This window comes from Syngnathus scovelli, chromosome 10 (assembly GCF_024217435.2).
Source record: "Syngnathus scovelli strain Florida chromosome 10, RoL_Ssco_1.2, whole genome shotgun sequence".
In the NCBI taxonomy this organism is placed as follows: domain Eukaryota; kingdom Metazoa; phylum Chordata; class Actinopteri; order Syngnathiformes; family Syngnathidae; genus Syngnathus; species Syngnathus scovelli.
Genome location: NC_090856.1, coordinates 6,515,440 through 6,529,445, shown reverse-complemented (window position 1 = coordinate 6,529,445; position 14,006 = coordinate 6,515,440). Strand labels below are relative to the sequence as shown.

Genomic DNA, 14,006 nt, shown 5'->3' with positions numbered 1-14,006 from the left:
GTGGCCGAGAGGCTTCGTGACATTTCCGAACGTCACTGCTTTTGTTTTTCAATGGCTGTATTTTTATACGAGCGCAAAGATTTGCAGTTCTCTCCTACATGGTGAACACCTGCAGAAGTACTAGCAAGGATTTTTTAATCACAGTGCGCTTGATCATTTTTACACCTTTTGTCAATGTTGAAAACAATATGTGGCAAATTAGCGACTGATATTTGAGATCTTAATCGAAGTCCGCGATTATTTTTAATTCGCTTCAAGACTTCAATGGCAATGTTAACTCATTCATTGCCATGGATCGTCTATAGCCGTCAACGGGAGTGAACGACTTAAAGAGTCTCCTTGCATTTTTCTTGGACGGGTTTTATGACGGCAACCGCAAATTGATCTTAAGATAATCAGTGGCTGCTTGATTGATTGTGTTTGACTTTAGAGGTTTTAACACGAGGTTGTTTAACTTTCATTTTTTTTCTAACCTTGATCGTAAATTCAACATGTGTTCAACTTCAAGTATTTCTAAACCACTAGGCTGAAGCAGGTGGAAAAAAAAAAAACGATCACTCGGCTAATAAAAGCAGATCCCGTCCTGTATTCAACCCCGGTAATTAAACTCCAACTCCGAATTTATAGCCTCGAGTGCCAGACAGTGCCCTCTTCCATGTAAATGTTCTGGCAAAGGAAACTGAGAGAGGAGTGTGGATTTTTTTTTTTTTTTTTAAACAAATAAAACCTCTGATAATGTTAACCCTTCAACTACGGATAACACCTCCTTCCAATAAAAGACACACCTGCGTCTCCGCACTCCTTTTAGCCGCAAGCCTTTTCGGCCAATTAGGGAACACTCGTCTCTTTGCGGCGTCTACATGGATTAACTGAAAAGACATCCATCTGGACATTTACATTCTTGCAAAGAACACAACACGTGAATTGGTATCGCAATCGTGGTCACACACAAGAACGTCTAATATATTTCAGTTTTTTTTTTTTTTTGGACATGGCTTGATGATTTGTGATCTCAATTCTTCCGCCAAGATAATTAATATAAACCTCCACAGGGATAGTCGGCATTGTGAGTCCAGTATGTGTGGTTGACGTGCATCAAAATCTTTTTTAGTTGCAACAATGCCATCACAAGACTCGAGTCAGGCCCTGGAGAGAGCAGGCATGAGAAATATTAGCTTGGCTGGACGTCATTCTGTCTGGTGATGCACGGACACACACACACACACACACTTGTAAGGGAATAGCTTGCTTAGCTCATAGCCTATTTAAGGGCTCAGCTTCGATGCCATTCACTGTCATCTCCGATCCATATTAGGAGGTGCAAACATGACATTCCGACCGAGTGCCGCTTCCTAAAACAATTAGTCATACGGAGAGACCCTTCGTTAGAATTGAATTCCACTAGCGTCGTAAAATTCATCGATTAATCGACAACTTTTTTCATAATCGAGTAATTGTTAATCAAGTTTTGTAGTTTGTAACCATTTCACACATGTAAAAACACAACAGGATGTTTTTCAAACATCTTAGACATGATTAAATAAAAATCATTAGCTTGGGATTTTTTTTTTAAATATGTCAATTATCTATTGAAGAAGCTATTGAAGAGTTTTAGATAAATAATGACTTGGTATTTTCTGCCATGTATTACTGTACATATTAACATCCAATAAAAACGTCTGGTCTACTATTCGCCCAGGGTCTTTCCTCATTTTGGCTAAAAATATTTGACCAATTTTTTCTTGCAAGACAAGAAAATTGAATGCAATCAAATCCAAAGTTTAGTTTGCTTCTACAGCATAATCATTTTATCACAATATTGCTTCTCCTACGTTCAGTCCTTTCCAATGACCCACATTGAAAGTAGTAAGTCAAAGACTTACATGTGAAATGTGTGTCTTAAGCAAACACAAAAGCTGAAAATCATACTTTTTGTCAGCAAGCTTAAGCTCTATGTTCATTGGTTAGGACCAATCACATGGATCGGAGCTCCCTGCGCACCAATCACAGGAAGCCAGAGCAAATGCAGCCATCTTTAGTAACAGGAGCCAGGGCTGACAAGTTTGGTCTATCATTTTGAGGCCCAGAAATTCCTGCATGTCTGCATACCACAGCGTGCGAGGGGAAGGACAGGGGGGGAGAAAGAGCAAAAGAAAGAGAGAGCACAAAGTGAAGGGACAGATGGGGGGAGAAAAAAAAGGGGGAAAGTGCAAAAAAGGGAGGATCATTCCCAGAAGGTGGAGCCACGGGGAAGAGAAATGGAGCCGCGAAAAAAAAAAAGACAATGACGGGCATTTCATTCTTCATCTTCCTGTTTAGTGTGACCCGTTCTTCCAGACGGCTGGACGCTCCAAGTTTGTTGGTGCGCTAATTAGCAGCGCCATCTCCTCATAAGGGCAACGGGATGTCAAAGGCAGTACAGGGGAAGGCTTCACTACCACCATGACTGCAGCCTTGTCCTGTGCTACGAGCGCAGCTCGAGAACTGCAACCACCATTTTTACTGCAGTCTTATAACTGTCACAGCTCCCCTACCCTCCGCGCACATACACATGGATGCATTTAGGAAAGTATTTATCACTGCACCTTTTATATCTGTCTTCCAACTTGTTGAGAGAGGGGGTGGAGGAGATGTCACAAGCGGCAGCCAGTGGAATTTGTAGAATTTATGATTTGACATTAGTTTTCAGCCATGGGAGCACTCCGGTAGAGGGAGAGCATGCGGCTGGCTGCCTCCTCAAACCTCTCAAGTGCTAGTTTACATTCACAATATATGCAGTCAAGGCTCGACCGACAGAAAATGATGAAGAAGGTACTTCTTCAAGTGGACGCTTCATCAAAGAGGTGCAGCAGAGAGACCAAAGGTTCCAATTGGAAAAAGAAAATGGACATTTTTCTTCAGTGGTACAACGGAGCACATCTAACATACGTTTTATATTGGTCCATCGCTTATGTCGCAATTCTAATGTGCCGGGCGCTACGCTAACACTGAATCAATAATGAATGATGGTTAATAAATGGTAACCGCAATGATTATTGTTACTTTGTGGTTAATGTTTAGATCGTGTGTAAATACATCGCTGCTAGAGGACAATGGATTTGAACAACACTGCATTACAATGTAAAATCGAACAGAGTACAATCATTGAAAACTGGTGGCGCTTTAAAATCATTTTTAATATCTGTAGATATTAATGTTTGATTTTCTTTTTACTGTATTTATTTTATCGTGCTTTATTTATCTTAGTGTTCTCTAAAATATGCGGGTTTTTTTTAAAATAAATTGCAAATTGATTTGAAAAAAAAATCTAATTTATTTTCCATGCATATATACCGGATATATAGTATACTTTTTTATATGAAATAAAATGACACCTCTTTTCTATTAAAACACTATTTTTATGTCTTAGTATCAACAGCAATTATATTTTAATTATCATGACTCAACAAAAAAAAAATCAAATTTTCTATGGGAAAATAAATCAGAATGAGGAGCATAATAATAATAATAATAATAATAATAAATATATACATAAAAAAAGTAAGACTGATTCTTTGTGAATTGATGCCATAAATGTAAGCCAAAGGCAGACAAGTCAGCAGACTTAAAAATAAATAACACATTTGAAATAAACTACTGGGGTTACAAGGACACATGGTGAGGTTGTTATTTTTATGATATAGACGGCAGTGAAATCTGGCATGTTTTGTGTGTTTTAGTTATATATTGCTGCATAAATATGATTTGCTGTCATCATTAGTTATCAGCAGGTCTAACCTTGAATGAAGACATTATTTCTTCCAGTCTGTCAAAACACACACACACACGCATACACACACACGCTTCAGTGGTGCAAACGAAGGTCCCATTCTCCTTCTAACACTTCTCGGTATCTGTCCTTCCCACCACCCGCATCCCAAAATGCATGAGACAAATAAGGATTGAAATGAACAGAATTGTCGGTGTGTAGCATTAGAGCCAAGGGTGAATGACTCAGTGTACTGCGAATTCTATTTATTCCTTAGACATATTCCGAGTAGGCCTGAGCTCCTTGATAAGTGCTAAGTGAGAAAAACATGTTCAATGGTTCAAGGGGAAGAAGCGTTTCTTGGACATGACTTTCATTGAAGTGAGTTGGGTTTGGAAAGAGAAGTGTGGAAAAAAAAATTCCGGCTTGGATGGAACTTCAAATAAGGAGAGGTCACATGAGGATTCAATTGAGGAAAATCAAATTTAGAAATGTCGATTTCCAGCGCTGCCTTTTGAGTGCTCACGTAAGATTTTAGTTTATGCTGGGTTGTTAAGGAATTAGGTTTACAATGTTAAAAAAAAAAAGAAAGAAAGAAGAGACGATTCCATCCATCTTGTTAAAAATGATACGAGTAGTAAATTCACCGATGCACGTTTTTCCGCGCATGTTGTGCCGATGTCGAAGCCGGAAGGAGGTGGTCATCTGATCCGACCAAACACCTGAAAAACAATCCCCTTCACTTGATCGGCGGGAGTCTCGTGTTATATTCCTTTCCAACACACAAACGCCATCTCTCCCCTCATCAAATGTGAATAGTTGGATTTTCAGACAACTTCAGGGTTTGGGTGAAGCTAGATCCCCGGGGTCAACGTTTCCGCCGGCGCGTTTTGTGAATGGGCTCCTGCAAACGAGTTGTCTTTCCTTTCACCGTCTCTCATAGCATGTAAGTAATATCCCAGCGCCTTGCTCTCTCTCGCTCTCTCTCTGCCCATTAGCCTCCCCCCAGGGCCCAGTTGTACAGCTCAGCAGTAGGATGTGCTCTGGACAAAGGCAGGAAGTAATGAGGAAGTCCTCTCAGACAGCCCACGCCATAGCAGGCACTTGGCTGCCGACAAGCTTTTTCCTGAACAGCTCAGACATTTACACAGATGAACAGAGAAGCGTGTGAACATAAATAAACCATCACTGGCGTGAACGTAGGAAAACAAACGACGGCGCTCGTTAGGGAACGATATTTAACGTCCGTCTCCAGATGTAGCGTGTGCCAAACGGGTGTCACTTCAAAACCAAGGCGGCTTTCCCTCTTGTTCCGACACTTTGTATCCTCAGATGCTCTCATCCTCTCGACACGATAGGCTACTTAGATGGCCGCAAGCGGCCAATCGTCTGTCAGGATAGTGGGCAGCGGCGTCAGCGAGAGTGCTCTACTTCAGCTTGTGTGAACGTTTGTGTTCCACTTGGCTCAGTGTGCCAGTGTGGAGCGCTGCTCTCCGTGTCTACGCACACGTACACTGAGCAGGATGTGGAAGTGCCAGTCCATTGATGAGCTGGAGGAGAGTTTTCCAGAACCCCTGAGGGTTAGAGTGGGCGGGGTGCAAACTACACTCCAACAAGGATGCGCCTACATAAATCGATGTCGGCTTATCAAAGTTCATTGAGAGTTTTTGTCTGCATGGAGACAATTTGACAATAAAGTGTTTCATGTTTGTGAGTAGTTGTTGTTTGTCTTTTCAGCTGCTTGCGCTTGGTGGCAATGTGTGGGTGTGTAGTCGCTGCATCCGTGGAAGCCAAAGTTCAAAGTTTATTTTTGCTTTGCTCAAACCTGAAACAACCCCCGTCCTGGCCCCAAGTCTTTTTTCCACAATGTCCGGCTAGTTTAATTTGATAGCAGCGAACACTTAATGAGGTGCCACATTGAAGATAAGTTTCATTACCAAAGGTGAATGCCAGCAGAGGCCATCCAGAACACAAAAGGAAAAATTGAACTGCAATATATCAGTCCGTGGAGAGGTCAGAATAAGGAGTTGCAAATTTGGCTAACCGAAGCATCCTCGCTTTGTCACATCTCAGCAGTTTTTGAACCAGACAAAACAGCCCAAAAAAACAGATTGCCAGAATGTGGTTAGCGGCTATTAAGGGCACTGCGATTTTTTTTCATTAATGGACTCCGAGTACTTCCTGCGCTGCTCCGTTGCCGTTCGCTCGATATGAGCAGCTTGTTGTGAACAAAAGAATTTTGACTTGGCTTTTCTGTGTCTGTTGTCACAGCTATTTTACTGCCAACTAAGACTCTAAATTAGGAATCTGAGACAAATTATTCCCAATATAATTGATCGCATTGTTACCTTTCAATTCGATGTTGACCTGGATCAAAAAAGAAATTGTGGTTGACTGTGGTAAATCATATATAAGCTATGAACTAGCCTTGTTTGTTGTGACAACACTGGATAAAATATGAACCAAAATCTTTCAAGACAAAACTGTATCATTAATCAGACACTCGAAAAGCCAGCTTCCACGAAATTACAGGAGGGATGCAAAAGTACTTCTTTAAATGAACAGTGTGAACTTCTAGGCTAACACTTTCTATTAGCTTCATGTGAGTATGTGGAGAGCTTCTTCGGGTCGGATTCAAGAGACCATCTTGACAGAGTGTCACTTTGAAGAGGGTGACTGTGTGTGTGTGTGCGAGAGAGAGAGAGAGAGAGAGTGCGGCTGTGAGTGATGGAAAACAATCACAGCGGGCAACAAAGCACGTAGGCACAGACAAAGTTCACTTTGACCTGTAACACATTCTCTCCTCCTGCTTGTGCGTGTGTTATTGAGTTGTGCAAGCAGAACATGTTGTGCCAGGCTTTAGCAACACACAAAGTTTGATCCAAACAGCAGTCTGACTGTGATGTCTTATCTCGGAGTAATTTGTTCATTCATCTGTTGGTGTGTATCTATCGTCAGTCCAGTAGTACACTGGCAGCAAATCCTGTTTACATAGCCCAATTATTCTGTGAGCCTTCCACGAAATGTATACATAGAAATCAGTCAAATTACACATGGCAACCATTACTAAAATCAAATTTATCTAACCTAACTCTCGTTCCAAATTAAATTTTTGGATTCACAGTGATGTATTTACACAGTACGCCGTGGTTTTTCTGCATGTGCAAGATCAGAGGAACGTAGGCTCTCCCCGTTTCTCACCTAAGGCAACTTAAAACACTGTAAAAAAAAAAAAAAAAAAAAAACAACCCCACATTTTCCACCCTCACAAACTTTAATGTTGCATCTAATGTTCATCTGTCCTGCACCTGTGCGCAGTAAAATAAAACGTTTTCAAAGCGACTGAGGCGAAACGGCGGCACTTGAGAATGACACACAACGTTTGTTTCATTTAACGCAAACACCTCAAATGTGTGTGTAAGTTATTATCACTCTCCCTCTCGCATACATTGTGCCCTTCCTTACATCGTGTTCTCAAAATGGCTCCAGCTTTGACTACGCCGGTGTCTATCCATCACACGACGCCCATCATACCTCCTCTCCCGGCCAATCCGAGGCAAAGGAGACATGAACGCACATGCACAGACATTTCTTGACGTACCATAAACACGCTTGTGTTTATCAGTCGACATTCGCCCCTCTTAACCGCCATCCTTCCCTTCTCCTTCAGTCGTCACGGCTATTTGTTTTTAAAACCCATTTGAGTTCGACATGTAAACTGTCTACACAGTAACGACGCAGGAGGCGCACGCGCAGACACAAGGTCACTTCCTGTATTGCTTCCTCTCCAGAACCTTCTGAAAGGAGAGCGAAGAAGCCAACGTAAATGCGGGCCGCGACAGTTGAAGTTCAAGTATAAACACGGCCGCGGTCGTTACGCTTTGAACACCAAACTCTCCGTCAGACACAGAGGCGGACGAGAGAAAAAAAACAACACAAGCTATAATCGCTCTCCAAAAATAATAAGCATTCTCTCCGAGCGTCTTACAATAGACGCCATTCTCTGTGTTTATGGTAGGAGAGGAAAGACTGACTGGCCAGGCCGGACCTCTGGCGGGCCGACGGGCAGCAGCGAGGAGAAAAGCCGCAGTTCTTTTTTGGACTAAAGGCAGAAAAGAAAATACCAACAAACATGTGTACTATACTGTTTATGCGCACTAGCCTTTCCCGCTGTCCTCTTCTCCTATAATGCCTACCTTGGACTGCGCAGTTCCCTGACTCAACAATAAGGCCTGAGTCATTTGGGACTTCAAGAAGATCGCCAGCCTGTAATTATGAATCACTTCCTCTGACACACATGCTCCAGTTAAAGAATGCTAATCAGAGGGCTTTTTTTTTTTTTGGGCCGTGGATATCAGGAATAATGAAAATCAAGATTTCGATATTTGGAGTTTCACTTACTTCTCTGGCAGTGGTTCTGGGACCAGCATCTTCCCCTGAAGTGGCCGTTGATGGTATTCTGCGGACAAATGATCTGACCTTGCGCCGTGCCGGGACACACGTCGCCGCACTCACGGTCGTTCTTGTTCTCCACGATGTAATTGTCTTCGACCGAGTCCAGGATCTTGGACCAGTCCAGAGTGGCCAGGTAACAAAGATCTGGGTTCTTCTCAATCCTCACAGCCCCTCTGGTGATGTTCATGAGGCTGTGAAGGCCCACCTCCTTCAGTTGCAGCATCTCGTAAATCACCAGGGCATAGTTGAAGAAGAGGTTGTTGCCACGGATCACCGTCAGATTCGGGAAGAGATCGGTGATGGAATCGAGGCCGTAGACCCGGAAGAGAAGCATGTAATCGGTCACCACTTGCAGTTTGGGGAAACTGAGGCCTCGAAAGTCCTCGGTTTTGGTCTTGAACATAAGCAGGATCTTCAGGTGGCCTTCAATGATGGTGCAGTTCTCCAGTGACTGGAGGTTGGTCACATTGTTGCGGATGTCTTTGCTTTGACAAACTGCAAAAACAGAAATGACACGAGTTACCATTTTTGTTGCAGGTTCCAAGAACTGGCATAACATTTATTTTTGTTTAACGACCATGTGATCTTTTCTTGAAAGAGATCTCGTATTACGCAACGGGAAATCTTAAGTTGGTCTTATCAGAGAACATTAATGATCGCTCATAATTCACTGTATTAGAACTGTAGTGTGGAGAAAAAAAATCTTGATCAAACATCGACATTCACAAACTCATTATCAAGACATGCTGTTTTTTTTAAAATACTTTAATGGGATGGGAGTCGTTGCGTTGTTTCAATGACAGCCAGAATTATAGTGATGCCCGGGAGGGTCGTGCCATCAGCAAGGCCGCAGCTCATAAATTATTATCATAAAAATTTAAAATTTATTTGTCACTGATCAGCACACAAATTTGCTTCACGGCATCTTAAATTAAGTATGGCAAAACTATAAGGCATTAAAATTCAATGGTGCACATTTTGTCCAGTGAAAAAAATATTACTGTATGACATGAATCTGAATGACACAGCAGCCATGAGAGGGTTAACTGAAGCGTAGCCCGGAAGCTAAATGCTTATCCACGCTTATTCATATTTTCTTTCAGCTGTAGTGTACTCACACCGACACACAAACCCACATTTGTTTTGACAAACGCATCGCGTTAGAGGAGGAGCAATTTCATTAGCAGTCGTTACTGCACTTAGGGAGATGCACGGAAGCTGCTGTTTCTTCACTTTTCCAAAATCATAAATAAAAAATTAGCTTCAAAAACAGCAGCAAAAAAAAAAATTAAAATCTTCCACTTTACACAAAACTTTATTTAAAAAAAAATAAATCACGAAAAACATAAAAACAGTCGGAACTGTACAGCTTGTAGTTGTGGCTCACATTATTCGTCATGAGGAAGCTACCTATTAACTTCCCATTCTGTTAATGGTTAGCCAAACAAACATGTCAACAGCCCAAGTACAAACTTTGACCGGCAGCATATAAATGGACTGGTTTAAGAGACTTCGAAATGGATTGGAGCCAGCAAAGCCCGTAATCACTCGACTGTCAAATAAAAGCAGGTTGTTTACAACAACAACATGCTGCCATGACTCATTTCAGACTTGTATTTTGTCACTGTGCAGAAAGTTCAAAGTTAGACCTCAAAAAGTTACAGCACTTTCTGGTAGCTACGAAATGGGAGCAGCCATGGTTATGAGTGACCTCTTTTGTCATCTGGGGGTGCATGTGAATGGAGGAAATGTATAAAATGTGCAAAAAGCTCTGTGATGTCCGCCTTGCAAGTTGGCCTCTTGCCCTGTGCTGGACCGCCTTGTCCCTCTGGGTTGCCAGGTCAGAAATCATCCAGTCATGTTTTGACAGTAAAACCTAACTATTCATGACTCAAAAATACTGCAATATTTCTCGTAAAAGTCAAATGATTCAAAGGACTGAGTAAGTCACAACTCCCTTGCGTCCCTTTTCCTGAAGACTTTTAAAACTTGAAAAAAAATCTATCCTTTTAGTCTTTTGACTGAATCCAATTTGTAGTTCTATATTTCAAAGAGTATCTTCTATACAAGGTGTCTGTGCTTCGACTTAAGTACGAGTAGTTCTACCCCGTCGGTTTATTTATAGTTCCAAACAACACTAGTAATCCTAAACCACACGCGCCTTGGTCAGATGCTTACTGCAAAAGGAAGCAAAAGACACAGAAAAACAAAACCACTTCCTTGCAGCAGTTGGCGTTATTCCCAGCGATAATGGCAACATTACACCTCGGTGCACCTCCTGCCTTATCACCCAGACACATCAAACAGGCCTTGGGTCCAAGCACTCGCTGTCAGCCTGCAGCAGCTAATTGGATACCCGTTGAGCAACACAACAAGCAACTGCACAACATCTGCAGGGCCAGAGTGAAAAACACCCTGTGCCTCAAAGTGGTCTTCAAAACACACCATGGCTCAATGCAGGAAGGAATATGAGGCAGATCTACATTTGAGGAATATTTTTTGGGCCATGGTACTGCTGGGGTGTGCCACAAAATGAAGTTTTGTTTGTGAGTAACAGGAGAAAGAGATAACACACATTCTATAAATTGATTTAGGCATTATCCCCTTATGTGAGACAAGATTACCCTGCCGTTGTTGTTAGTCAATTAGAAAGGCCAGAAGTGAAAGACATTATCAAGTGCTTACATTTAAATGAACAATAATTACAAATATAAAAAAAAAAAAAATGGGGTGTGATCAATCAGATCCAACAGATGGAGCTGCAGTGAATAAACTGTATGGTTGTTGTCCACTGTAATTTGCACGACTGCCACCTACAGGATGGGAGTGAAACCAATCCGATGAGCAAGTCAACTTTACATTGAAATGAATGTACATAGTAACTTGATGTAATTTCCCATTTTTCTTATTTAAACCTACTTGTCACGAGTACTGTATTGGTATTAATTCCACAGTGATGCTGTCTGATGTTTTTATTAACCAATTCCAAGAAGTAGTTGAAGTAGTCTACAAACTATTTCGAGACTTTCTAAAACGGTAATTGGCATGAAAAAAGTTTTTTTTTTTTGTTTCACACAAGAGTGAGGAAGACATTGAGTGGTGGAGGAGAAGGGTGGCTGGCAAAAGGGGAAAAGAGCAGGAGAAACTAGGAGGGGGCCCTGAGAGGACTGGAGGGGGCCCGGAGAGGAGTGAACGGGGTGAAAGTGTAACTCGAGCCCGAGCAGGAACGCAGTATGACGTAAGGGACCTACAGGACGGTTGGTGATCACATGCATGAATGGAGGGCCGCTGTGGATCACCGTTACATGAGCGTCGATGAATGCGGGCACACAAACGGCCTCACAGAGGGCACAAGGGGAGGGGAGGGGGGGTGGGGAGCTTGTCAGCTAACTTACCGGACCTAAATGGTCAAATTGAATATGCGTTCCAAATGTAAAACAGACATACGCACTTTTTCTTACCCCGCTTGCAAACGCTGTCATTTTACAGCCATTTTTAAACGTGTCGCTAATCTGTTTGGATTGCACAGGCTCAGAAAATAGAAGCAAAGATGCAAAACATAAAAAAAAAAAAGTACTGCTAGCATGAACTCATGCTGTTATTCCCCGATGAACTCCGGTAACCCCGTTACGTGCAGGTGGAGAAGCATGCAGTGGTGGGTGGGCGTTTGGTTTGTTGGACAGTGACCGTGACCCCCTTTATCGCCCACCCTCCCACTGAGACCGCTCTCACTGGCCACACAAGAGCTCTTAATTACAATAACAACCCAATCAGCCTCTAATGAGCCTTGGGGATGGGGAGGGGCTGGGGGGGGGGGGCACAGAGACACGGACGGGGCTTGTTTTGCCGTAGAGAATGGACTAACAGAACAGAGGAGTGCAGACTGGAACATACTGTACCACACTGCAGACCTCCAGGAGAGATTTGCGCAACTGGCCCGGATGTAAGGGAAATGAATTTCACGGACGTACAGAGGCGACCCGAAATAACCCAAACCTACCTTTTGTATTTAAATCCGTCTACAAGTGTATCTTATGTTCTTTGGCTTAATTCAATGAGCCCCCACAGGTGCAGCCTAGCGGGGTGTAGCTGCAATTTCAGACAGATTCTTCTCTTATTTTTAAACTTGTGCGCCCTACTGAGAATTTAATCTGCAAGCAACACAGTAGTTTGGCTGGCAGAGAGAAAGTAGATCCAGGCAGTTTTACAGGGTAAGACCGGAGTCTTCTGCGGCCCGAGTTCACCTCGGCCTCTCACAAGCAAAGGGCAGCCCACATGTTAGCTTAGTGTGAAACCAGACCTGTGTAGCATGAAACCAGGTGGCTGTCTAACTCTGGACTGTGACAAGTTTCCTCTCCCTGACATCTTGGCCGCATGTTGTCTCACATGAGGTGATCTGCTGATTATAGATTTGCCCACAGCGCAGTCGCCGAACTAACCCCGGGAGAAAAAAATATGTGGCAGCGGTTCTGAGCTGCCCGGCGGCAGAAAAATGCTCGTTTGTTAATATAGCTGTGGAAAGTCTTGAGACGTTAAGCCAGCTGCCAATGCGAGCCATGCCAAGTTGCGGCTTTCGCAGTGTAAAGTGATGCTAAGAAATTGCATGGGAGGCATTTTGATCAACACCTACCAACTTGCATTTCCAAAACAAAGATCTGAGAACCAAAATAACAGAAACGGGTTCCAGAGGTCTAAGAGGCTCGTATGGCTCGAGGAAATTTGTTCCGCAAACAGAAAATAAAACACGGCAATGGCACAAGGTGGATGTGGATCCCCGCCAAGGATGCAATACTCATTTGGAGCAGCACCAACTTGTACACCTTCATTCAAACCAACCTTGAAGGCAGACAAAAGGAAATAATGGGTGAATTTCCCGGCTTTTTTGCAAATCCGTGCAGAAATGAAAATGAGTTTGTGATTGAGTTGTACATATGAGGACATGGCAAGAAGGGGAGGACTGAGAAGGTTGAGAGGGAGTTTGTGGGTCGGAGCACCTGTTCCTCCGCTGGCCAGGCCTGCTATTGGGCAGCATGACAAGCGGAGCTGACCCAGCCTATTTATAAACAAATGTCGGGTCCCGTTACAGCCCGTGGCACGGGGCCAGGCTGTGGCAGATTGAAGCGGGTAAAAAAGAGCAACATTCGGACCCCCGTGCCAAAAGGGAGTGAGGCCCAAACCAAATCGCACTGCTGGTGACTTTGGCTCAAGTGCTTCTTTCTACCTTCTGAGTCTAAAGATGTCAGACTAAAGTGAGTAATGAGGGGAGTGCGAGGGGGTGATGAGTCATCAAAACTTGTTTTTAAAAACAATGACTCACTATTTTCTTGGTTCAGGTTGACCCTTGGAATGGAGGTTGGTACTGATGACCCCAACAGGTTACCTAATAGGAACTGATCCAGCAAAAATCCCAAATGTTCAATTTGTGCCTCTTATAACCAAATTGAATAGCAACACTGCTCCGCAATAACAAAAAAAGATCATTTCAAGTCTTGAATTTGTATCCTAAGACTTAATCGTGGTTTGACAAAACACTTTTTATGAGCAGTATTGGGTTTGGGTCAGGATGTTAGGGTTGACATTTTTCTTTGGGGAGTCGGCTGCAATAGTGGTATGATTTGCTTTTGTCCTAGGCTAAATATGCCGCTGTAAATTGCTTGGTTAACACGGAGTATATAATCACTCAATCACACGTCTTTGTTGGCAATGGAATACGAGTTGTGAGTAGAAAACAAAAACAAAATAGCACCATTAAAAAAAAAAACATGAAAGCGTAAATGGCGCTTTTTGTTAAATTGATTACACA

General features: G+C 42.8%; 1 protein-coding gene across 1 annotated transcript in view; it reads right to left on the bottom strand.

Annotated features, from left to right (window-relative positions):
• Nucleotides 1–14,006, bottom strand: part of insrb (insulin receptor b) — a 49,548-nt gene that overhangs the window by 24,522 nt on the left and 11,020 nt on the right. The window contains exon 2 of the mRNA XM_049727540.2: nt 8,150–8,698. Coding sequence (XP_049583497.1) covers nt 8,150–8,698 — 549 coding nt within the window. The remainder of the gene's footprint in view (nt 1–8,149; nt 8,699–14,006) is intronic.